Source organism: Amblyomma maculatum, chromosome 9 (assembly GCF_055883805.1).
Source record: "Amblyomma maculatum isolate TAMU_Amacu chromosome 9, ASM5588380v1, whole genome shotgun sequence".
NCBI classification, from domain to species: domain Eukaryota; kingdom Metazoa; phylum Arthropoda; class Arachnida; order Ixodida; family Ixodidae; genus Amblyomma; species Amblyomma maculatum.
The window spans coordinates 105,467,077-105,493,569 of NC_139352.1; the positions used below are offsets into that span (position 1 = coordinate 105,467,077).

Here is a 26,493-nt window from a genome sequence, read left to right on the forward strand (position 1 = left end):
TTTTCGCTTCGCACCGCCTCATCACAGCACATTCATCCCTCAGCGGCGTGCACGGCCCGTGTTCTCATAACTTATTGTACTGTCTCACTGCTCACACGACATCATCCTGGGCTACGATTTCCTTTCCACTCATCGTGCCGTTATTGACTGCGCCCGCGTGGACGTTTACTTTTTACCTCTTTGTGATGCGGTCTTGTGTGATGTCCCTAACCAGTCTGCAAAACTCCTTGTCGCCGATGACACAGATATTTCTCCATTTTCTGCTGCCCTAGTTCCACTCTCCTGTGAAAGCGTTACTACTTCGACTGTCTTCTTTACACCTTCCGACGCCGTTTCACGCCATTCCTGCTCCAATTTGCTGTTCTGAAGTTCGAAGATGGACTTAGTGCAATGTACGTCTCAATTAAATTTAGTACCCGTCCGTCCTGCTACGCGGCGAGTGTCTCGGTCGTATTGAAGAACTTGATCCTACGCTTGTAAATACTCTTCCTGCCACGCCTACTACATTAGACGTTAATGTTTTCAGCTCTTGCGATATAGCGACCGCTTCGACAGCACCCGCAGTTCTTCAACAAGATATTGACGCAGACCTTCCACCCAAACAACGCGATCAATTCGCCGCTCTTCTACAGAACTTCACTTCTGCCTTTGACCTTCCTCACACCGCGCTGGGTCGCACGTCTGTTGTTACGCACACAATCGACACTGGTGCAAACGCACCTTTACGACAGCGTCCTTATCGCGTATCGGCCTCTGAGCGCCAAGTCATTGCTGATAACGTAGACGACATGCTTCGCCGGGGCGTCATACAGGGATCTAACAGTCCATGGGCTTCTCCGGTTGTTTTGGTCACCAAGAAAGATGGTTCCATCCGGTTTTGCGTCGATTACCGCAGGCTAAACAAAATCACGCGCGAAGATGTCTATCCTCTGCCGCGAATCGACGACACCTTGGACTGTTTACAGGGAGCCGAGTATTTCTCCTTTTTGGATTTGCGCTCCGGCTACTGGCAGGTACCGATGGCTGATGATGACCACTCTAAAACTGCCTTTATAACACCGGACTGCTTATGCGAGTTCAATGTTATGCCGTTTGGCTTTTGCAATGCCCCAGCTACTTTAGAGCGCCTGATGGACACTGTTCTTCGTGGACTCAAGTGGCAGACCTGTCTTTGTTATCTAGATGATATCGTAGTTTTCTCTACCGAATTTTTTTCTCACCTTCTCCGCCTAAAGAATATCCTCACGTGTCTCGCCGACATTGCGCTGCAGTTGAATTTAAAGAAGTGCCACTTTGCCGCTCGAAAACTCAGTTTTAGGCCACGTAGTCTCTAAGGACGGCATTTTTCCCGACCCTACCAAACTTCCCGCAGTTGCAGAGTTCCCGAAGCCAACCTCCCTGAAGCAGCTTCGGAGTTTATCGGCCTCTGCTCCTACTTTCAACGCTTCATCTTGAACTTCGCCTCTATCATTCCTTCTCTGACCCGGCTCCTCGCCGGCAGTTCCGACCTTTCCCCCTGGAGTCCAGCCTGCGATAAAGCCTTCGACACTTTACGCCGCCTTTTGGTTTCGCCTCCCATTCTACGCCACTTTGATCCGACTGCGCCTAAATAGATCCACACTGATGCCAGCAGTATCGGGCTTGGTGCCGTCTTTACACAACGTAAGCCTGGTTACAGCGAGTATGTTGTAGCATATGCCAGCCAACATTGCCGAAAGCAGAGTCCAATTATTCAGTCACAGAAAGGGAATGTTTGACCATTATTTGGGCCACCGGAAAATGTCATCCCTATGTGTATGGCCGACCGTTTTATGTTGTGGCCGATCACCTCGCTTTGTGCTGGCTATCCTCTCTGAAAGACCCATCCGGTCGCCTTGCTCGCTGGGCTGTCCGCCTCCAGGAGTATGACATCCATGTCATTTATCAATCATGTCTGAAGCAAACGGACGCGGATGCTCTTTCACGCTCGCCATTGCCTAGTGACACCTCGTCTGACCACGTCTGTGCTTACGATTTGTCGACTCTTGCCACTATCGACATGGCTACCGAGCAGCGGAATGACCCCTGGATCAATGCACGTTTGGATTTTCTCTCACGTCCTACTCCCGGTCACTCATCTAAACCACTTGTCCGGCAAGCCCACCACTTCTCTATTCGTGACGGTCTTCTCTATTGCCGCAATTGCTTGCTTGATGGACGGAAGTGGCTTCTAGCCATCCCGCATCATCTCCGTGCCGAACTTTGTGCTGCGTACCACGGTGACCCACAATGTGCTCACGGTGGCGTATTGAAAACCTACACGTGGCTACGTCTGCGAGTTTACTGGCGTGGAATGCACCGCTTTGTGCGACATTTCGTGCGCGCTTGCGAATCTTGTCAACGCCGAAAAACTCCTCAGAAGTCCCCTGTTTCGTTGCAGCCGTTACCCTGTCCTGCTCGTCCGTTTTACCGCGTTGGAATATATATCTATGGCCCTCTTCCTACCACTCCCGCTGGAAACCGGTGGATTATCGTGGCAGTAGATAGACCATCTTACTCGTTACACTGAAACATCACCGTTACCCTCTGCCTCTGCAAGAGATGTTGCTTTTTTCCTTCTCAACAACTTGAATCTTCGCCACGGGACTCTGAAGGAACTCCTCAGTGACCGCGGATGCGTTTTCTTGTCCGACGCTCATCAGGCCCTACTGAAAGAATGCCGCATCATTCATCGCACCGCTACTTCTTACCACCCTCAGACGAATGGCCTGACAGAACGCTTCAACTGTACTCTGAGTGACATGCTGACCATGTACGTCAACGACGCTCATTCCAACTGGGACCAGGTTCTTCCCTTTGTAACCTACGCATACAACACTGCGATACAGACAACGACTGGATTGTCTCTCTTCTTCCTTCTATACGGGCGCGAGCCAACCTGCACAATGGACGCGCTTTTTCCCTACCGCCCTGATGTTTCTGAATCGACGCCACTCTCGGACGCTGCCCAGTACGCAGAAGAATGCCGTCAGCTCGCTCGTTCGCTTACAAAGGAAAACCAGAGGCAACAAAAACATCATCGTGACACTGGCGAGGCGCCTTCATATGCACCCAACTCGCTGTTGTGGCTCTGGGCTCCACCCCAACCACCGGCCTTTCAAAGAATCTTCTTGCTCGGTATCACGGTCCATACCGAGTCCTTCAAAAAGCATCTCCTGTCAACTACGTAGTTGAGCCTGTTACGCCCTCTGAGGACTTGCGTCGCCGTGGACGCGAAACAGTTCATGTGAACCGAATCAAGCCCTACTACGATCCGTCTGTTCTTTCGGCTCCATAAGTCGCCAGGATGGCTCCTTCTCTACCCGGGGGGGAAATGTAGTGTGGTAATCTTCGTCTTCATAGCCAGTGCCATGCATCGCGTGCTGGCACACTCGAGGATAAAGAAGTTGGTCGCTGCCTTGCTGATTCGCCACGCCTGACGCTCCGCAGCGAGTTCTTCCTGAGCGGCTGAATCCATCTGGGTTTACCTTAATAAACACACCCCTACAACTAGTATGCCCGGTATCTCGTCTAGAACTTGAGTCATTGTTTGTTGAAACACTTCTGGCGCAGATGATATACCAAACGGTAGAAGCAAAACACTGTATCTCCGAAAAGGCGACGAGAAAGTACATATTGTCACGCTAATGACGACGATGAAGGATGGTGATGGTGAGACAGAAGAGGTAGACGAAGCGTTGGTGCCTGGGGCTAGTAGGCTTCACCTTATCCCACTGCCATATCACTGTAAATAAACACCCCTTTGCTATTTCATCGTAACAACTTGGTGGAAGGTGCTCCGTTCGATCCCCAAGTACGGCCCAGCAAGAACAACTGGAGTTTCGACGTAGTCGCCGCCTTGCTGGACTGCCACCGCTTCCAAACATCATGGACCACACCGATTCTAACCGTGCCGGCCGCGACGCTGCAAGCCAGGCCGGTGACAGGCTTGCCGCCTCCAGCTCTATTCCCTGCCAGCCTTACCGGGAACCACGACCGTTTGCAGGAGGAAGGTGAGGACGTTGAAAAATGGCTACTTCATTATGAACGAGTTAGTCGGTACAACCGGTGGGACCCTATCACCATGCTCACAAATTTCGTCTTCTTTCTAACTCACACGGCGATGACATGGTTCGAGAATAACGAGGACAATTTGACAACTTGGGAACGGTTTGCCACCAGGATCAAACAGCGTTTTGGTGACTCTGTACCGAGCAAAAAGCGGGCTGTGCAGACCCTTGCCCAAAGAGCTCAATTGCCGGATGAAACTTGTACCACTTATACAGAAGAGATCCTCAGATTGTGCAGATGTGTCAATTCCAACATGCCCGAAGAAGACAGAGTCGGCCACATTTTGAAGGGTATCGCTGCTGACGTGTACAACATTTTAATCGCCAAAGACAGCCTTGAAACCGTCTCCGATGTCATTAAACACATCCGCGCTTTTCAAGCTCTGAAAACGCGTCGTATTGTGCCAAACTTTGGGCGGCTGGCCAACGTGCCTACCGTGGCCAGCCTTGATGACCACGCCCAACTAGATCTTCCGTCGACGATCCGGCAAATCGTGCGGGAAGAACTCCTGCGGCTCAACCCACTTCCCCTGCACGAATCTGCTGAGGTCTCTGTCCAGAGGGTATCTAGACGGCCGGCTTCACCACTACAAGCGATTACCGTTCAGCCTTTCCCACAAGCTCCTGAAGTTGCAGCTTCCATTGACTATCCTCCTATGCATTTCGCCAACCGGAATGCGTCGGTGCCTGACGCCCCAAGGTATGACGTCGCCTCAAGTGCCCATAGATCTTCCATTCGATCTACCAGGATTCCTGAGCAGTATGAGCATTCAGCCAGACCTACGACGCACCCAGCTGTTCCCTGCTCTTATTCGCAACAGCATTTTCTACCTTCCCTGCCGATATGCTACCGCTGCGGCGTCGAAGGTCACATCGCCAGATACTGCCGCAGTAGGTTCCCACCTCGCTATAACCGTCCGGCGCTTCCAACAGTACCCAACAATCGGCAATACAATCCCGTTTTTCAACAATCAAATACTCAGCGTGGGTATTACCGCAACATCCATAACCAGAATATCCGCGACCACTCCCCTGCATCTGATAGAAGTGTTACTCCACCGCCCGCCTTCCGTGCGCGTCGTTCTCCATCACCACGACGGCGCCCCATGTCGCCTCAGCATCCTCAGCAGGAAAACTAACCAGCGCGACCAATGGGGGTGAGGCCGCTGGAAATGTGCTGTGTACCAACATCCCTCCAACTATAATGCTCAAAAACAAAATTCGTGTGTTTATTGATGGTGTGTATACATTAGCTTTGGTGGATACGGGCGCGACTGTGTCTGTGATGAGTAATCAGTTTAGGCGCTTGTTGGGACGCAAAGTGATGTTTGAATATGACCGTGCTTCAACATTTTGTGGTGTGAATGGAGAGGCGTTGCGGCCACTGGGTGTGTGTAGTGCGCAAGTGTCTGTGGGTGGTGCAATATTTCAAGCCGAATTCGTAGTCTTACCCCACTCTACGCATGACATCATTTTAGGAATGGACTTCTTGAAGTTTTGTGGCGCTACCGTGGACTGCCGAAGTCAAGAGGTTCATTTTGATGGCGCGCATCTGCCGACAATTTTTGAAAGTGGCCGTGATGAAGAAACAGTTTTTAGTATTACCGAAGACACAGTAGTTCCACCCTTGTCTGCCATGTTCGTCCCCGTGTCCGTTCCACTTCTTGAGAAGGTTTCATTCCAGGCCATGGTGCACCCAGTTCACTCAGCATGCCTGAAGAAAAATGTAATTATCCCTCACTGTATGATATCCGTGCATCATGGTAGTGCCTCGTTATGGACCATCAACCCATCGTCCGAGCCCGCAGTTTTACCAACGGGATTGAAGCTTGCCTCCTGTGGACCCGATGCGCCCCACGTGGTTGCTTTGGTCACAGATGCTACGAGTGCCACCGTACCTTTGCCTGCTGATGAAACTTCGATCTTCCGCATGATCAGCGCCGATCTCAGCTCACCTCAACGCCGTACTCTTGTGGACATTCTTCTACCTTTTTCGCCTATGTTTGACTTTTCTGAAACAGATGGACCAACCTCTCGCCCTGCACATCGGACCAATCATAGCATCGACACTGGTTAGGCTCGTCCCATTCGTCAAAAGCCATATCGCGTGTCCCCATCTGAGCGCAAAGTCATTCATGAGCAAGTGGAGGACATGCTACAGAAAAAGGTGATACAGGAGTCATCTAGCCCCTGGGCTGCCCCTGTTATTCTTGTACGCAAGAAAGGCGGTTCGTGGCGATTCTGCGTCGATTATCGGCGTTTAAATTCTGTTACGAAAAAGGACGTCTATCCTCTTCCTCGCATAGACGATGCCCTCGACTGCCTCTCTGGTGCGTCCTATTTTTCTTGTCTTGATCTCAGATCTGGGTACTGGCAAATTCCAATGGACCCTGCGGATAAGAAAAAAACAGCCTTCGTAACGCCAGATGGCCTTTATGAGTTTAATGTTATGCCATTCGGGCTGTGTAATGCGCCAGCTACATTCGAACACTTTATGGACACAGTTTTGCGCGGCTTAAAATGGGACATTTGTCTTTGCTATCTGGACGATGTCGTCATATTTGGGAAATCCTTCCAAGAACACAATGACCGTCTAGTACGGGTCTTGAATTGCCTGCACAACGCCGCCCTAATTCTGAACTCCAAAAAATGCCGCTTTGGAGAGCGCCAAGCGCTGGTGCTAGGACACCTTGTCAATGGTGATGGTGTAATGCCGGATCCTCAGAAAACTGCCGCTGTTGAGTCTTTTAAACCCCCGCAGACAGTGAAGGAGTTGCGCAGTTTTCTAGGGTTGTGCTCGTATTTTAGACGCTTTATACATCGCTTTGCTGACGTTGCTTACCCACTGACGTGCCTTCTCCACAAAAACTCTACTTTTAACTGGACACCAGACTGCGACGCGTCATTCCGTCAACTGAAGTTTCTTTTAATATCGAAACCCATCTTACGTCACTTCGATCCTACTGCAATGACAGAAGTACACACGGACGCTAGTGGAATCGGTCTTGGTGCAGTCCTTGTCCAACGGCACAATGAACGAGAGCATGTTATCGCGTACGCAAGTCGTACCCTGAGCAAGCCGGAGCGAAACTACACAGTCACCGAACAGGAATGCCTAGCTGTAGTTTTCACTGTGCAGCGTTTCCGTTCATATTTGTACCGATGTTCGTTTACTATCGTAACTGACCATCATTCACTCTGTTGGTTGCGGAACCTTCGAGACCCATGTGGTAGCCTCGCACGCTGGGCCCTCCGGTTACAGGAATATGACTTTGCCGTGGTTTCTTTGAGGTTGTCTCATCCAAAGCTATCTGGTGGTACCCCGAGTACTTGGGACTCGGGATACCACCACCAGTCCCAAGGACTCACTGGCTTCTAGTCCCAGTATGGGCTGGGGATCATTTTTTACAATGAAGAATTTCACCGTAGTTTGGGCATCTCCAACACATACAGTTTTCGACACTGTCCCAAAGCATGTTATGACACCGCCGTTATACGCCCGTAGCACTGTGCTCGTCGGCTGTAGTTCCTATGATGGTAGTTTCCTATAGACTGAAATATGCAAAATGCTGGCTTGTGACCCCGAGTCTGTCTTGAAGGAAATTTCCTTCGGCATTAACTTCAGCATTTACAGTCCACTCATTAGTTTTTCCACATTTACTGCAGACATCGAGGACAACAAAGTCGCTCTCTTGAAGTTTGTTGACTTCCCTCACTTCTCTCGAGCTCCTACAGCAAATAGCAAAGTGATTGACACCTTGGCACACATAACATTTTTTCCAAATGCTGGGCACTGCTTCTGTCGGTGCTTGCGGTTACACCGCCTGCACTGTTCTCCGCGGATCTTGCTCTCGTTTGTGCGCCTTGAAATGGCATCGATGTAGCCGTCTGCTTTGCGCCACACCTCATTCTGTTGTTCAACCGACTGTGCAATTTTGGACATATCCTGAACTTTCAATAACGTCAGCCCTTTTTCACGAAGCATCTTCTTCCATAGCTTAGCATTGTTGGTACGAAAGACAATTTGGTTCCTTACCAGTGAGTATTGTCATGCTCCAAAGTTGCACTGCAAGGCTTGTTTCTTTACGTCCCGTAGAAATGTTTCAGACCCTTCCGCTTGGGGCCTCGTGCGAAACAGGTATCTTTCATGCACTTCGTTGGTCACTTCTGTACAGTACGCATCGAAATTCTGTATTTAGGTTTTGTAATCATCCTTGCTCTCGTCCGGCTCGAACTTGAAATTGTTGAATACGTAGAGCGCCTCGTCACCAGCGATGCTCAGCAGGAGTGCAGCTTTCGAGACCTCACTTTTTTGCTGGTCCTTCACCTCCGAGGCTTGCAGGAAGAGCACAAATTCTTGCCTAAAACGTTTCCACGATGCCGAGAGGTTTCCTGCTAGGCGCAGGGGCTCCGGTGCCTGCAGCCGTTCTATGCTTCGTGCTCCACCGCTGCTGAAGCTAGAGCGTCGTAGCCACTTCTGACACCATGTATGCGTGCCGCGAAGGGCGTGACAACAGCAAGACAGCCAGAAAAAGAAGAACGCAGGTTTATTAGGAAGTGTTGCTTTTATAGCCAACCAAGCGATTACGGGCGGATCGCAATGCGCATGTCAGGAGCAGGCGCATTGTCATGCACGCGCCTGATAGAGAAATAGCGTCTTTCTTGGTGTTCTTTAGTTGCGATGGCCGATGCTTTCCTGGTGTCGAACCTGGCTGCAGAGGTTTGCGACGAACTTCTTGAAACCTCTCTTCGTCGATATTATTCTCTGTGGTCATGACTTTACCAGGGGGGCCCACATCTAGCAGTGGGTAGTTCGCAGCTTGAAGGTAAGATTTTTGAGCCCCATCAGAAATGTTGGTCTGACTAAGCAGCGTAGTGGAGCAGCTCGTTCTCAGGCGCCGAAAATAGTGTCACGTAGTGGTGACAAGGCCATAGACACCGAAAGAGGACACAGGCGTCATAGTAGCGAAAGTAACTCTTTATTGGGCTGACTTTAACTAAGCAACTTGGCGGAGATAACAAAAAAAAGTGCTTGACCCACTGGATTAGTCGGTGTCATTTCAAGTTGAAGTGTTTTCGTTCTGCAGAACTAGTTCCCGAAGTTTTCTGTTATCGGCTTGAAGCTCGGCTATCAAAGTGCCTTGGGTTTCAACCATAGTAGTCAGAGCCTTCATTTCGAGCAGTAGTTGGCGGAGTAAATGCACAGCATCTGTTTCACTTGCTGTCAAGCCGTCAGCGTTGTCTTCGCCAAGTGCTGTACAGCTGGGGGTGGAAGGCCTGCCTTCGGTGTCTTTCCTAGAGGTACAGGAGTGACATTTGTACGTACTTCTTGATCATAAGTTTATCATAAGTAGCTCGTATTCTTCCCCATTGATATTCACACATTGCAGATGAAAGCGCCTCGTGTATTTGCCTTAACACTCGATATACTGCTGATTACCTTGAAAATGAGCGGAGCAGGCTCCACACACGCCCTTCTTGCCCGCCATGCTGATGGAGGCTCTCGAGACTAGACGAAAATAACCGGCATTGTAGGCTGGGCCACTGTCAATACTGATGCCTTTCGGGGTCGAACGGGGTCCGGCACCAGACCTTTTTCGCGTTGGAGCCCTTGAAGTCAGCAGCTTCCTTGCTGTGTAATAGAAGACCTTGTACAGGGCGCTACGGCGTGAATAGTCAAGGGAACGCTCGACGACGTTCGGCGAGAGCTTCTGTCAGGACATGCGCGAGCGTCGGAGCGAGCTTTGTCGTCGTTTTCTCTCTTGATCATCAGGCGTTGACCATGGTTGTCGTCCTCTTTCTTCAGCATCAGGCACTGAACATTTCAGAGCCGAATACCTGTCTTACAGCTGGCCTGTTGTCTGGTAGGCCAGGACAACAGGAACATGGCTCTTGTCTTAGCTTGAAGGGGTGAGCCGTAAACGAAGCACAGTACAATTACCAAATGTCACGTGGTGATGAAAAGTGCCATTGGTAAAAAATGAGCAGGCTTTAACTGCACTTGAACTAAGCAACTCGGCGGAGATAAAAGACGTGCTCGTCGATCATTGAACTCAGAAAGCCTGTCGCCACACGTCAATGCTCAGTTTAAAGGCAGCTCAGAACCATCTAGATCACGTCGCAAACTGTTACTAGCACAACCTGGAACATTGTAGAAACATACGCGAGTGGCCGTAATCTTCGAGACAGATCTCGGCACATCTTGTGCGACAAAGAAACTGATAAAGGGGCGTCTCGCGACATCGAGCATTACCAAACAAAAAATACAGAATTGATATGAGTGCCAGAATCACAGTGATAAGACCAAGACCGACTGAAATACAGACCTGCACAGACAGCACTACTCCAGCGCGCGCCTTCTAGTTCATAGCCTTCGCCGCTAAGAAAAGAACACTATGGGCAGCCTGGCGGTACTGTAAACCTGTTGATAAGAAGGGTCTATTAGTTCTGTCATTTTTTTTTCAACGTTATAGTTTAAATACCTATGCACGCTGTAATGCACAAGCACCTGCTCTGCGCGTGCGCAGCCATTTTTTTTTCCTTCTTGTTTGAGTTGTTTGATTCCGCTATCAGAGAGCGTACCAGGAGCCGCGGCAAAATCGCACATTTTTCAAATACGTTAATTCATGGGTTTATAAAGAAACTTGTCACAATAAAATAAAATGTGTATTGGCATTGCCTGAAAAAGCAACCAGACCCTACCGCCATTAAAGAACAGAAAATGTTTTTGTGGCAGATGGCAGGCAGACTGCGGGAAAATATCCGGTGCTCGGTGGAGCCAGATGTCGATGTAGTGGTTGTATCTACTAAATTAAATTTAGCGCAAACTAAGACAAGTTACGATTACGTTTGTTTTTCTTGTGGTCGTCTTGGAAGCAACTTAATTGTTCCATGGCATAAAGCGAGTGACACAGCTAAAGCAAGCAGAATGGTTTACTGCTGCGTACCATTCTGCAAATCTCAGCAAGGACAAACTCCTGGCATAAGCTTTCATGAGTTTCCTGTGACTTGTGTGCGGGACCAGTGGATTTGAAATATTACAAGAAAAGCTTAGAACTGTTTTAAATTTTCCATCACTTTCAGCTAGACGACAAAATACCGAGGTAGGCAGTTTACAAATTACAACTGTGGAGAAATATTGAAGCCAACTTGTACGCGACGGTTACCACGGGTTTAGCATTGCAGCATGATTGGGAGAGCTTGTAGACCATCAAATAGAGGCATTCACCCAATGAAGCATAGGATATGTCCTGTATCTGTTCTTTAACTGTAATGCAAAAATTATCGCATCAGTCGTTTAAATACTGGGTAACTTGTTTCAATCATTTGGGCAAAATATAAGCATTTTAGAATACAGTAATAGTAACGTGCGTTGGGGAACAACAGCTTTATGTTATATTTCGCTTTCTCTTTTTATCTACTTCTTTAAGGCCCAGAAAACCAGCTTTGGCAGCCAACAGACTGGTCGAAAGTGTGCAGTCTGCACTTCACACCTGATAATTGCAGGATAGGCTTGAAGCGACGGGCGCTGAAAAGAGAAGCTGTGCCCTCATTATTTTTACGCCACTCCGGGCCTGTGATCCTAACTGGAAGGAAGCAGTCATTGCATGCCATAGATGCGCCGAGAGGAAACCTAGACGACAACGATGAAAAGTGAGCCATATACGCCACAAACGTTACTTATTAAACCGGCCACAGTCGGCGCATATGTGATGCATAAATAATTAAAATCAATTTTTTTGTTTTTTCACAAGGCACAAACACTGCCTATCCTATCGTCCTCACAACAAAGTAAAAATTCTGAGCCCTACGGTCCATCCTCTCCAAGAACGAGTTATGAGCAAGCTCTCGAGGAACTATCTGCCTCTAACTACGTCGCATCGAGACCTGGAAGGAGGACACGGTCGGTGTCGGCACAACCAAACCTGACCTCAAAAAAGATGCGCCTCACAGAAGTGGCTATAAAGATGTTGAAACGAAAAGAATGATGAATTCAAAAAGAGAACTCTATCTTGAAGAAACAAGTTTCCGAACTGAAGAAAAAGGTATCCAAGGTCAGCGGAGGCTCACAGCTTGCCAATGCCGCAATACTTCAGACACCAAGGAACATAATTGAACGAGGTTCTTCAACCTAAGCCTGAGGATTGGCGCACTAAATACTGTAACAAAGTCTTGGTTTTCCAGGAGAAAGTACACGAAAACTACCCTAAAGCGCTTTTTCTAAAAGAACAGCTGTCCTGTTTGGATAAGAAAAATCACTGCTGGTCACAGGTGACAGTCAGGCAAGCCATACTATGGCATTCCAAATCACCGTGTGCCTATGAGATGCTACGGGAATCGGGGCGTGTAACCCTTCCAAGTCGCAGCACGCTGAAACAGCACATAAGACCATGCAGCGGAGAAGTAGTCTCCTCTTTAATGAAGCAGCGTTTGCACCAGGAAGCTGCGCGTTTGTCCGAACGGGTAAGATCAGGGGTTTATGCGGCGGCACTTATTATAACGCATGCACCTTTAGTTTTGCATCTCACAGCGCGGTTTTTCTATTTGCAGGAATAAATTGGATCCTTTGTGGTCGATGAAATGCCGCTAAGGCAGGGTGCAAGCTACCAGAAGCATGGACATGTCGTGCAAGTGGCTTGCTGAAATGAGAGTCCTCAAGAAAAAATTAGGACTCTAAAATGAGCTTGCCTTCGTCTTCGTGGTGTATATGTATACACCAACAATTACACAATAATAAAAGCAATTGACAAGGATGAAAATCGTCGGACAAATGTAATATGACGTGCACGTGCAACGTTTTTTCAGTCTTCCAGTAGGATACTACTTTACCCAATCCATTAAAGGGGAGGAGCGGCACCACTTGACGATGCAAGGGAAGAGGTCCGTAGAAGAAGCTGGATTGAAGGATGTGCGCCTGGTAGCAGACAACGATGTCTTCAACTGCAAGATGTTTGCCATATTAAGCAATGGCAAAATAAGCCCGATAGTGACGTAAGTAGCTTTGACGTTATTTCTTGTTTACATGCATGCGCATAACTCTGCTGGGTTTCGGATCAAGTTGTACTAAAACTTGAAAAACGTTCTTTTTTTTTCTTCACGGCGTATGATTCCCATTTGCTCGCGAGGTACCCGCTATATAGAAGTTCACAGTTCGGTTTATTCTTTTAGGTAAGCAAGTTTAGTAGGCAATTTTAAGGTTTTGTATGTCAGCGTTATTACCTTCATATTGATCGATGTCAATCAGTTGAATAAGTTGCGAAGCAAAAGCATCAGCTTTATGTTAGCTAAAAGCGGTTAGTTTGCTTGCAATGACCTGAAACATTTTGAAGATATGGTATTTTTTACTTTCTCCACTAACGCTTTATTTAGTTTTTTATGTTTCTTTTTTTTTCAGGCACCCAATAGACAGCGGCAGAAAGTTATTCCTGGCATTTTACCACTGTCACATCCTGAAGAACCTGAGGGACCAGCAACTTGCCTCACACCGACACCTGTGCAACGGGAATCAAAACTACAGCCCCAAATATCTCAGAATGCTGCTAGAGATCACAGAACGACAGCCTACTTTCAAGCTAGTGAGATGCCTCACCCGGAAGCACATCTTTCCGACCAATTTTGAGAAGATGAGTGTCAAAATGGCCCTTGACGTGGTTTCTCCGGACGCACGTACCAATGATATTTGTTATTTAAAGCCAAAAAAAGAAAACAATAAGGCACTGGGCCACTGACACATACTCATCTGCGAGATGCCTAACACATGTTGCCTCTTGTGTGTGTGTGTGTGTTTTTTTTAGGTCACAGCAGTCCTCCGATACCTCCAGCAACGTGGACAGAGATTCGGGGTAAGCGGGTTTAAGACAGCTTGCCAACAATAGAACTGATGGAACTCGTTTTCAAATGGTTCACGATCCCCACTATCCGCAGCACTATCTTTTATTCTTTGAGCAGGGATCCTAACAGGATGCCATTCAGTTCTCCTGGGAATGAGAGGTATAGTCTGTGATATTTCTTTGATCGCACGTTGTCATTTTCCTTGGCGATCATTTCAGGTTGTCCAGGTTGGAGAACGAGTTCCTCCCTTTCTTTGATGCGTGGAAGAAAGCAGCGCCCAACAAGAGTGCTTCCCTGTCACTCAAAGCCTTTTAAGCGCTCCGGGTCACAGCGGTTCCGACAGTTCATTGCACCACATACTTATTTCAGTCTTGCTTCGTATATGTTTTAACGGCAAACTTTTCCAGCGATCCTGTCGAAGTCCTTTTTTCAAAAATCCGGCGCCTGAACGGCTGCAATGACCAGACTGATGCTCGTGCCGCTCTGTCGTCTCTACAGAAAATGTTCCATATCTACAGCGCGATAAACGGGAGAAGAGAGAAAACATGTAACGACAAACACAGCGCTGACTGACAACTGTTTTTTTATTGCTTGTCCAGCCCGTATATATACCCCACTGAAAGGCAGAGAAATCAAAGCACACAGATCATGAGTGCACATAAAATGCACACTACTACAGGGTCGCATCACATTGGCATTCGAGATAAGTTGTTTCTTTTTTTTTTTTTGATAATGCCACTGATGGTGCACTTATACAATCTTCCGAAAACCTCGCTATCATTTGGGCTTCCACAACCTCCCTAGTCAACTGATCACGATGACTTCCTAATATTATACACTCATTGTACAAAGGTTGGCAGGCACTCCGATCGTCACCTTCGTAATCTTCCTTGCAGCTGCTGCAGTTCTTAGCCACATGCAGGTAATAGGAACATGCGTAACGTTATAGCAATGTTCTTTTATTCTTTTGTTAAGATATCGGCCAGTCTGGCCGCTGTAACGCTTCCCACATGATAGCGGCAGGGAATAGATCACACCTTCCTGGCACTTTAAAAATTTTTGGCGTGTCTTTTTTTGCAGCCGCTTGGTTCATTGTTAGCGGAATTAACTTTTCTGATCAGTTTTCGAGAGTCGGTTAGGAGCCGAAAAGACAACGTCGACTCCGGCATGCTTGCCAATCCTTCTCAGGTTGTGATACCAGATGCCCGTACGGCACCACAGCGAACTTCATCTTCTTTTTATCTCGTCTTTTTTCGCCTTTCATCTCAGCTTTCACTTTTTTCTGTACTTTCTCTGTCACAGAAGTCAGAACGTCGGAAGGGTAACCGGCCTGTGTGAGGCGACACACTTCGTTGTTGAAGCTAAGTTCTAGCCTGTGCTCAAATGTCTTTTTTAAACCATTGTATAACACTGAATGTACAATGGCTCTTTTTACAAGATTTGAATGAGGAATCGGTTTTTGACCACGCGACTCGAACGCCGAACAAACATGGGATAAGGTGAAGTGAAATGACAAATCTAAAAACCTAATACAACCATTTTTAGGCACTTAGCGCGTTAAGACCAGAGGAGTAAGATACACTAAGAATACTGAAGAGACATGACGGAATTGTTGCTGGAAACCGAGGTTGTCACACTCTAAAAACACAAAGTAGTCATCTACAAACCTAAACATTCCACGAACACAGGACCCTTTAAGGCGTTCTTTCAAAATTCTGTCGCGCGATGCCAGAAACACACCACTAACAATAGGTACAAGGCACGAACCAATACATATTTCATTCCTCTGAATGTATACGGCTCCATTCCATTTAGTGAATGTTGATTCTAGATAAACAGACAGCAATTCAAGGAAACTGCCTGTTATGCAAAAACTGCAAAAACGTGCCCTTATAATACTCGTCGACGTTTGTAGGGCCACACCTACGGCATCGATTTTTCAAAAACTGAATATAATTCCTCTCCCGCAGCAATACAAGCAAAACGTAATAAGTCGCTACAAGACTATAGCAATATATCCAGTCCTTTTCTTCAGAGAAATGTACAGGCTTGAGCACAAAACTCACAACTATCACACGCGTACTAAAAATAATTTCATCCTTCCGCAAACCCGAACAAATTATGGACCACAAAGCATTAATTTTAACTTGCCCCTTCTGTTAAACACAATAGATTTATTACACTATCCAGATTCCATACCCTTTATCAACTGACTGAAACTGTTATACTATAAAAATTCGGTGTGTTTTGCGTGTATGTCCTTGTTTCATCATTATTTGGAAGTGTCGCTTTGCCGTGTTGCTGTTTCTGTAAAAAAAAAAATAAGACAAAGAAATGTATATCTGTATTGCTATCTGTCGCACCAAAGTTGCGAAGTGTTTTTATGGGGGCGTAGCCCCTCGTCAAGCCTATGTTAGGCTTTTTGGCTACGCCCCTAACATCTCTGCGTTTTTGAAAAAATAAAGATGACTTTACTTGACATCCCGCACTAATTTTGGAAGGCTATGGCACCATTCTTATCAATAAAGTCATTTACCGACGGCAAAATCTCTTCCTAGGGTATCGTGTAGTACAAGTCTTTTATACTTACGAAAAATCCTTGAAGCACTTTGCTGCATTTACCTTCAAGAAACTGAATGACGTCGTCCGATCTTTTGAATTTAACGGGTCATAAATAGTCAACACCTTCTAGCTACATTGCAGGAATTTCGCAACGTGCTTCTGCCAAGTTCCATTCTCGGAGATTATCACCCGAAACGGCCACCCAGGTTTATGGGTTTTCATTGTACAAAACATTTCTACGATCAATCCTTGGCTGCTGTCGACCATACTTGAAAGCTTACTCAAATTCAGCCAATTAATTAGGTTCTTTGCCTTACTTTTAACCTTGGCCAATGACACATCATTCCGTTTGTAGAACAAAGCTTGTACAGCATCCGATGCCTTCGACACATACGCATCAATGTCGAGGACAACAAACCCCAGGTCTTTATCTGCCAGTAACAACGAAAACGAACCTTGTTTTAGCCATCTAACAGTCTACTGTAGAGGTATAGTTTCTTGGTAGAACACCTATACCTCGATAGAATGTCAACCCCTTCAGATATGCAACGTTCCGCCTCCGTTTTGTCGGCCTGCCTAGCGACTTCTCTCACACAAGCTAGGACTTCCAGTCTGGTTTTCTTTGGTTCTACCGCGAACTTTGGTCCCAGGCTAAGGACTTGCCGTATGTTCCCAGGGAACGAGATGTTCTTAGATGTATGAATCGGTTGTACAGCTGTTGCACTTTTCTTTGGCAGTAGCGCACGTAGTCCGGGAAGCGTCTGTTGTCATAGGACCTCTGTGGTTCGGTCGATGCACGCTGATAGTTGATGCCACTGGTAGTTTGAGCCACCCGGTCCCGCAGACAGCTGCACTCACAGCTTGAGATGCTCCCTGTCGACCCGCACCTGTCGCTGCCATTCTGCTCTGAATATCTTGCACATCTTTCTTCCATGTCCGGCTGAGCGTTGAACGCCACCCAGCATAAACAATAAAGCAGGAGGGAGGATCTTCTTGCGGATGCAAAAACCAGGCGTTCTTGCGGCGCACGATGCAACGGCAACACTTGGCACATAATGAAGTGGATCAAAGTCACATGCAAAAAGGGCTCTTTATTCGAGAAATGAAGTTCGACAGCTGTCACTTGTTGGGCGAGTTGGTGACGATGTTCTATATCTACAGCGCGATAAACGGGACAAGAGAGAAAATGTATAACGACAAACGCAGCGCTGACTGAAACTGATTTTTTATTGCTTGTCCAGCCGGTATATATACCCCACTGGAAGGCACACAGATCATGACTACACAGAAAATTTACACGACTGCAGGTTCGCATCAATATTCGCATTCTAGGTAAGCCTTTTTTATAATGCCACAGATGGTGCACTTACACAATCTTCCGAGAGCCTCGCTATCATTTGGGCTTCCACCACCTCCTTAGTCCACTGACCACTATAACTTGCTAATATTATCCACTCAATACAAAGGCTGGCAGGCACTGCTGTCGTCACCTTCGTCACTTTCCTTGCAACTGCTGCAGTGCAAGCCCACAAGCTCCAGGAAGAGTGACTACGCCTGCATCGACTTACATATGAATAACATTGCATTCGAGCATAATATGGTTAATTGTTTCAGTGGATCAGTCATCTTCCTTGTTAAATTTCTTTTTGTAGCTGCGGGTTTTAAGAAACCCTGATCTAGCTTCAAAACTTGGGCACTGCCTCTTGAGTTATCAAAGAAAGCTTTTTTCCTGATCTGCCTTTTACACTTTGGGTATAAATCCACACTATTTCTTTTCAATCGAATTTATCCAATTTTTACCTTCTGTGTTTTTCACCTGTTGCTTAACGCTCTTTATTTATTCGTCCTTGTGACCAGCATACTTACGTGATAGTTTCCTAGTTCTTTTCCTCCACTGTGAGTCAACGCTTTTGAAGTATAGGTATCTAAAACATCTAAGTGCCCATCTGTTACTGTCCAATTTCCTCACGTGTTTCTCATATATTATTTTAATCTGAGCTTACCGTACTAAGGTACCCAGCCCATATCTCCCTGTACCGCCGCATTTGTGGTTTCGCCGTGGGCACCCAGTGCTAATCGTCCGACGGCTCTTTGATCTTTATCGAATGTTGACTGTACCTCTGATTGTAGGTGTAAAACTGCATTTCTGAGAGTAAGCCAGGGCACCATAATTCCTTTCCAAATACCACTCTAAAGCGCATACCTGTACCCCACATTGCCCTATGCTTCATTATTCTGGCAATGCTTCGCCCTTTTGCTTTACGTGATTGCTCATGATTTCCAATGTATGCCAATCCTTCGTTTACCCATACCCCGAGATATTTATATTCTGCCACTCTAGGTATTTCACGGCCGTGTATTTTATCACCCTGATCAGCTGAGCGCTTGAAAAGCATCAGATCCGACTTAAATGTGCTAAAACTGAAGCCTACATCGTCCCCTTCGTCTCCGCAACGCTTAACCAAAGTTTGCAATTCTTCCTGAGTTTCTGCTAGCAGCACAATATCGTCTGCATACATTAAACCTTGGAGGCGCTGCTCTACCGCCGTTCCGCCTAATTTATATGACATGTTAAAACCTAGGTTAGTTTCTTGTATCCCCCGTTCCATATTTATTATAAAAGCATGAACAGCCTCAGTGATAGAGGACGACCTTCTCTTAATCCTTTCCATACCTTTACAGCTTCCGTACTTCTTTTCTCTTCCCATGTAATTTCTACTTTGTTATCGCGGTATATTTCCTGTAGGAAATTTTTTATCTCATGACCGATACCTTCTTCGTTTAATAGGTTCCCCAGCAGTTATCTGTTTACGTTGTCGTACGACCCGTTTATGTGCAGGAAGGCCAAATACAAAGATCTATTTTCCACTCGATATTTCGATGCATTGGGTAAGCACGAACAGGCTATCATCTAAGAGCCTACCATTTCTAAAGCCGTTCTGAAGTTCTCCGAGAATCGCGTTACTTTCTACCCATGATTACATCTTTAATTTGACTGCCTGCATGGCAAACCTGTATATAACAGATGCTATGGCAATCGGCCTGTAGGACTATATGTGCATCCTTTCTCCTTTCCCTTTATAAATCAAATTCATTTTACTCTGCCGCCAGCTCTCCAGAATTTGCTTATTCGTTATGACTGCTTCCTTAGCTTTTAACAACGTTTCCTTACTTCTTAGACCAAGTTCATTACTCAGCTTGAGCGGAATTACATCTATTCCTGTAGAAGTGTCTTTAGGAGTATTTTTTCTGCCTTTTTCAAGTTACTATTGGTCAGTTCTATGGTGATTTGCATTCTGCTATCTTGTGTTGCTTCCTGATTTGAGGAGATTTCAATATCGTCGCTCTTTAATGTCTCGGCTACAAATGATGTAATGTAGTTCACTGTGTTTTCTCCCTTTATAGAATTTCCCTCGTTATCTTGAAACCGATCCTGCTTTCTTTGATTCTTCTTCCCTAGCCAGCTTATTTGGTTCCAGAATTTTCTTGGTGCGCCTCTAGTGGCATCGTGTATATCAGCCATCAAGCGATCGGCAGACTGCGTTATTTTACTTTGGACGAGAGCCTGTACATCGTTTCTTTTTTCGGTATGATTCCCATTTTTGGTCTATGTCCTCCTGATACCTGTGCTCTCTTTGCCTTTCGGTGTTCCTTTTAGGCTGCCGTCGTTGTTCAATGGCTTCCCTGATTTCCTTATTCCACCAGCTCCGTGGCTTCCTAGTTCCATTCCAGCAGTTTGCTACTTTAAACTCCCTAATTTTTCTCCTTATGAGTAGTTCTACCAGTTTATAATCCCGGTCTTCCATGGGGCTTTTCTGTATAGTTTCCCGTATGTCTCCTGCTATCTACGATATTTGATCATCGTTTAATTTGCGCCTACTTTTTGTCTAAGTTCCATTTCTCTTTTCATTAAGGGCCCCATCTGCAGACTAATACGTTAATGATCACTTCCCAGAAGGTACTTCCCTTCTTCGTCTATTTCCATCTTTGTAACCTTGCTATAAATTCGCTGCGTCATTACACAGTGGCCAATGGTCGTCTGCCTGCTGTGGAATTCCCACGTGATTTGTCCGTCGCATTTTGCTTCTCTATTTACAATAACAATGTCGTGTCGCTCACAGAAATCTAGCATTAGCTTTCCTGTGCAATCCGTGTATCCATCCAGATCGTCGCTGCGGCCGTTCATGTTCCCCAGCAGGATAATATCGGCCCCATTTCCAAACTGGCTTATATCGTTACCGAGACATTCAAAGAGGTCCTTGTTTTCTTACTTGCATTGGTGTCCTGTTCCTAAATAAACTACCCCTAACCATGTCCTTATGCCCGCAATCGTTCCTGATGCCCAGATATGTTCTTTACAAGATGAATGTATTCTTTGCTAATTTGTTCCTTGGGTATCAACATACCTACTCCTCCCCCCTTTTTTCCATTCTCGTTCTGTTGCACCCTTCCCAGACGTAGCCTTCTATAAACGGCGTATCTTTAAGATCCCTGAGATGAGTCTCGCATAGAGCGTACACATCAATTTTGTCATCCTTCAACTGCTGTTCCATCTCTAGCCATTTCGCTCTTTTTCTACCTCCTTGCATATCTTATATCTCCATACCGCCTTCTTGCATAGCCCATATCTCCTGTACCGTCTCATTTGTGGTTTGGCCGTGGGCACCATGGTGCTAATCGTCCGACGGCTCTCTGATTTATTTCTAATGTCGACTGTACCTCTGATTTTAGGCACAAAATCGAATTTCCGAAAGTACGTCCGGGCACCATAATTCCTTTCCAAATATCCCTAAAAAACCCATACCTGTTGTAGCCCCACAATTTCCTATGCTTCATTATCCCGCCATCACTTCGGCCTCTTGCCTTAAGTAATTGCTCATGCTTTTCAATCTATGCCAATCCTTCGTTTACCCATACCCCGAAATATTTATGTTCTGCTACTGTGCGTATTTCAGGCCTTGTATTTTAAGACCCTGATCAGTTGAGCCGTTAAAAATTCTCACACCCGACTTACCTGCTCTAAAACTGAAGCTTAGAGCGTCCCTTTCGTCTCCGAAATACATAACTAGCGTTTGCAATTCTTCCCGATTCTCAGCTAGGAGCACAATATCATCTGCAAACATCAAACCGGGGAGGCGCTGCTCTACCACCTTTCCGCCTAATCTATATGAAAGGTTAAAACCTAGGTTACTGTCTTGTATCCTCCATTCCAGATTTATCATATAAAGCATGAAGAGCAGCGATGATAGAGGACAACACTGTCTTAATCCCTAGCTTCTGTACTTCTTATCCCTTCCCATGTAATTTCTACTTTGTTATCGCGGTATATTTCCAGTAGGAACTCTGTTATCTCATAACCGATACCTTATTCTTTTAATATGTTCCACAGGAGTTCCCTGTTTACGTTGTCGTACGCCCCCGTACGCCTCATGGATCACTGCCTTGTCGTGGCGGAGGGGCTTGCGAAACTCGATGAAGTAGTGAGCTCTGCTGTGGTGGGCCACCCAAGATACACAGGTCACGCAGAGAGTTCTGACAAATGCGATTCACTGGCGAAGGTAATGACAACCCACTCCAGTATTTCCTGCCAAGAAAACCCTATGACGAGTCACAATATCTATAATGATATGGCACCAGAAGATGAGCCCCCCAGGTTGGAAGGCGTCCCATGTGTTAATGGGGATGAACAAAGGGCGATTCCTAGTAGCTCCAGAACGAATGAAGCGGCTGGGCTAAAGCCAAAAGGACGCTGAGTTTTGGATGTGTCGGGAAGCGACCGGAAAGTCCGATGTTGCAAGGAGATATATCACATAACGTCTAAGACGCAAGGTAAACTGGATGTCGTCAAGCGAGAAATGGACAGATTGAACATTGATAACTTGGGTATCAACGAGCTCAAGTGGACCGGAATGGGAAAATTTAATTCCGGCGCCCATTATGTCTTTTATTGTGGCCACGAATCCAGGAGAAGGAATGGGGTCGCTCTCATAGTAAACAGAAGAATGGGCAAAGCAGTGGTAGGGTACAATCCCAAAAACAACCGAATGATTCCACTTCGGATCCAAGGTCACCCTATCAACATAACGGTTATCCAAGTGTATGAACTAACCACTACTGCTGAAGAAGCTGATGTTGAGAGATTTTATGCTGACCGCAATGCCTTTTAGACAGCACTCGTAATGTTTCAACAGCCTATTTTTACTCTATTTCAGCACTTCTATCATTGACATCCCTAGGAAGGTTCCAACTGACACTCGTTTATCACCCTTTACACGTGCCATGATATCTCGCTTGAACCTGCTCATGTTAGAATCCCCGGCGATAAGCACCAGGGCACTCTCTTTTCCTCTCCCAACTGTTGGCTTCTACTTTCGGTTATTTGTGTCCTTCCCTCTGGGATTTTAATTCTTCCTATACTTTCTTCTTTTTTTTCGACTTCTAAGTAGCTGCTTCTAAATAATTCTGTCGGTTCGGATCCGCCTGACCTACTTTGCTTATGCCTTCCATACCAATGCTGGTCCCAACCACGTGGCCCGCACTGGAATGTTCATCCTCGTTGTTTCCAGGGGCAAAGTTGCACATTTTTTTTTTCATTTGAGGAAGCTGTCCTGTTAGTTTCTGATTTTCTGCCCTTAATAAACCTACTTCATTTTCTAAATCATCCACACGAGACACTAAACCGCCCTTTTCTAGTTCAAATATATTTAGGCGCGCACTCAGCACGCGCCACCGGCGCAAAAAGTCACTGCCTTCCGCTTCATCTACCGAGTCAAACCAGTTTCCTTGAAATTAACCTGCGCCTAGCACTGAGTACACTTTACCTTCTTTTTATTGCACATCTTAAGCATATTTGGTTTGGTTTCTACTATTTCTACTACAAATTCTCAGAATATAAAACTACAAAAGGAAGACACAAAAACGACTAGCTAACACGCGTTAAAATAAATTCTGCGAATGCCAATAGCCTAGCAAAAGGGCTATTTATTTAAACAAAATAGGTAAGAATGAACGTGCAGAAAACCTAGCTGCCGGCACGAAAAGCCAGGCGGCTAGGACAAAGAGCTAAAATCTGTTCTTTACGCAGCGCTGGTCGCTCGTCAAATCCTACACATTCCCAGGAGCAGGGGAGGACTTGGCCTGCCGTGCGTCCCGACAGTTGGCTCGAGTACTCGCGTTGAGGCTGGTGGAGAGGCTATTAGCTGACAAATCTTACCCTGGTCGCTCGCTCATCCTGTACTGGATGAGCACGGCGCGACGTGTGCTTACAGCCGAACAATACCTCGGTCCACAGGCGGACAGACCTGCCTTTTTACCGCGAGGTTGCCGAGATAAAGTCGATTCTCGATGCAGACCTGTCATATGTTAATGTAGGCGACCTACCAGCCATACCTATCAGCGAATTAGTAGTCGTTCGCAGGCTTTCAGCTGACGAGCAACGAGAGACTGTTGTACCCGAATGGCGTGCGTAGGCAGCTTGTTGGCTGCCAAATGAAGTGCGAAATTTTGACACGCTTAGGCGCTGGGGTGTCCTCCCCATGAGACAGCGCCTTGCCAGATGGGTATTGTACCCAATGACTAGCGTGGCGACTGTGGTGCTCGCGAGAGCCTCGCGCTGTTTTTTTTTGTTTTGTTTTTTTTTTTTTTTGAATGTGTAGTTGTGAGAACAATGTGGCGGCTCGCATATGAACCCGGGCGCCAGGCGCCGGCGCATCCCTTTTGAACATCGCGTGTTCACTGTGGTTCTGTTTGTGTTGTGGCGTCACAGGTGCATCGCTGAGACGCGCCGAACTCCTTCCCGAGCAAATTACCTAGCCCTGCAGAGGCTGCGCCTCGACATCTGGAAGTATCTGTCTGGACAGTTAGAAACGGACGTCGAGAAGCGGTTTCTGCGGCACTGGCACACGCATTTCTACGTTGTAAGGGGTAGCAGACTTGAGATGCCTGTCGTCCCAATTAGAACCGTCCTCGTTTATACTGTTTTCCCCTCTCTGAGGAATCATGTTTTTTTTAGTTTATTATGTATATGTCACCTATAGCGCTTTGTTGTTTTGTATAGTGCTTTGTTTTGTGAGTAATGTGCGTTTTTGTATGCATGTATGTACCCTAGAAATTATCTTCATGACGTTCTTTCTTGTATGTATATATATACCCAATAAATTCTCTTTACAACTTCTATTGCGTTCCCCTCTATGGGAAATCATGTTTTTCAGTTTATTATGTGTATGTACCATAGAGTGTTTTGTATAGTACTTTGGTCTGTGAGTAATGTGCGTTTTTGTATGTATGTGCCCAATGAATTCTCTTTACACACCTAACCTAACGTGCTGAAAACGAAATAAAGTTAATAAAAAAAAGAACTCATCTGTTTGACGCTTCGGAAGCTCCCGCTTTTGCCAGTCCGTCCTTTTTCCGGTAGCAACGTGCAATTGGAGGAGCGACGGAACACGCATCCGCACCACAAGGCTTTAGACAAATGCCTAGCGCCACCTAGCTCCAGACAAGTGCTCCGGAAAGCCGGACGGTGGGTATTAAATAGGAACACATCCCAGGCCCTGAGCCTGGCGTAAGTTTCAAGCGTTCACATTTGTCAAAAATGGCGTCAGGGGCTCTCCAAGCTAGAACCCACGGATCGCACACTATAGCCCTAGCTTATCCTGACGTCAGTTTCTAGCTTTCCAATTTGCCAAAAATGACATCGGGTACTCTCCCTGCAGCAACTAGAGAATTGCACACCATGGGTTAAATTCGTCCCAAAAAAAACTCCCTAGAGGACAAACGCTGGCTCGCATTTTCCCTCTTTCTTTTTTTTCCCTGTTCTTCGGCACGCTGTTGTTGGTTTGGCTACAGGAAGAAGGAAAAGAAAATGCACGGGCCTGCAGCTACTGGCTCTGAACCTGAGCGACCTCCGCTGCCTGATTGAATTATAGGAGGGTAAAGGCGCGGTTTTTCAGAAAATAGCAAGGAGAGATAAGAATGCCTTTCTGAACATACAGTGCCAAGCAGTTGAGGACAACAGCCAATTAAGGAACACAAGAGCTTTGTATTAGACAATCAAAGATATCAAAGGAAACTTCTGTGCTAAGATGGGCGTGATAAAGGAAAAACGAGGCAAGGACCTCACTGAAGCCGCAGAGATAAAGAAGAGGTGGCAGGAATACACAGAAGAACTGTGCAAGAAGGACCCGAATGTGAAAACCCAACATAAGACGGTTGTGATCACTGATCTCGAGCCGGGCATCCTGAAGAGTGAAGTTGAATGGGCCTTAGCCAGCCTTGCTAAGAACAAAGCTAGCGGAATTGATAGCATTCCAGCTGAGTTGCTTCAAAACCTCAACCATGACGCTGTTACCATTCTGCATAGATTATGTCGGAAGATTTGGACAACTCTGCAGTGGCCACAGGGTTAGAAGAGGTCAGTTTACATCCCCATTCCAAAGAAAGGCAGTGCCAAAGATTGTTCCAACTACCGCACGATCGCGCTTATTTCGCATGCTAGCAAGGTGATGTTGAAAATCCTCCAAAGTAGGCTGCAGCAGTTTGTGGATCGGGAGCTTCCGGACGTGCAAGCTCGGTTTCGCAAGGGCAGAGGAACTAGAGACCAAGTTGCCAACCTTCGCTGGGTCATGGAAAAAGCAAGAGAGTTCCAGAAACCCATCTACTTCTGCTTTATTGATTATGCGAAAGCGTTTGACTGCGTAGATCACAGCAGATTGTGGCAAGCTCTCCAAGAGATGGGAGTTCCAATTCACCTCATCTGTCTCCTCAGGAACCTGTATGAAGGGCAAGAGGCCACAGGTCAGAACTGGCATGGTCTTACTGATTGGTTTCCGATTGAGAAAGGAGTGAGACAAGGCTGCATACTGTCGCCCTGCCTATTTAACCTATATGCATAGTGCATCATGAGGAAGGCCGGTCTGGACGAGTCTTCAGCTGGAGTGAAGATTGCTGGAAAATGTATCAACAATTTTAGATATGCGGATGATACCACTTTAATGGCAGGAAGTGAAGTGGA

General features: G+C 46.5%; 1 protein-coding gene across 1 annotated transcript; it reads left to right on the forward strand.

Moving 5' to 3' along the window:
* Positions 1-12,954: 12,954 nt before the first annotated feature.
* LOC146180097 (uncharacterized) lies at positions 12,955-13,816 on the forward strand. The gene is made up of 2 exons (XM_084580326.1): positions 12,955-13,079; positions 13,483-13,816. The coding sequence occupies exons 1-2, from the start codon at positions 12,955-12,957 to the stop codon at positions 13,814-13,816; spliced, it is 459 nt and encodes a 152-aa protein (XP_084436452.1).
* Positions 13,817-26,493: the final 12,677 nt, after the last annotated feature.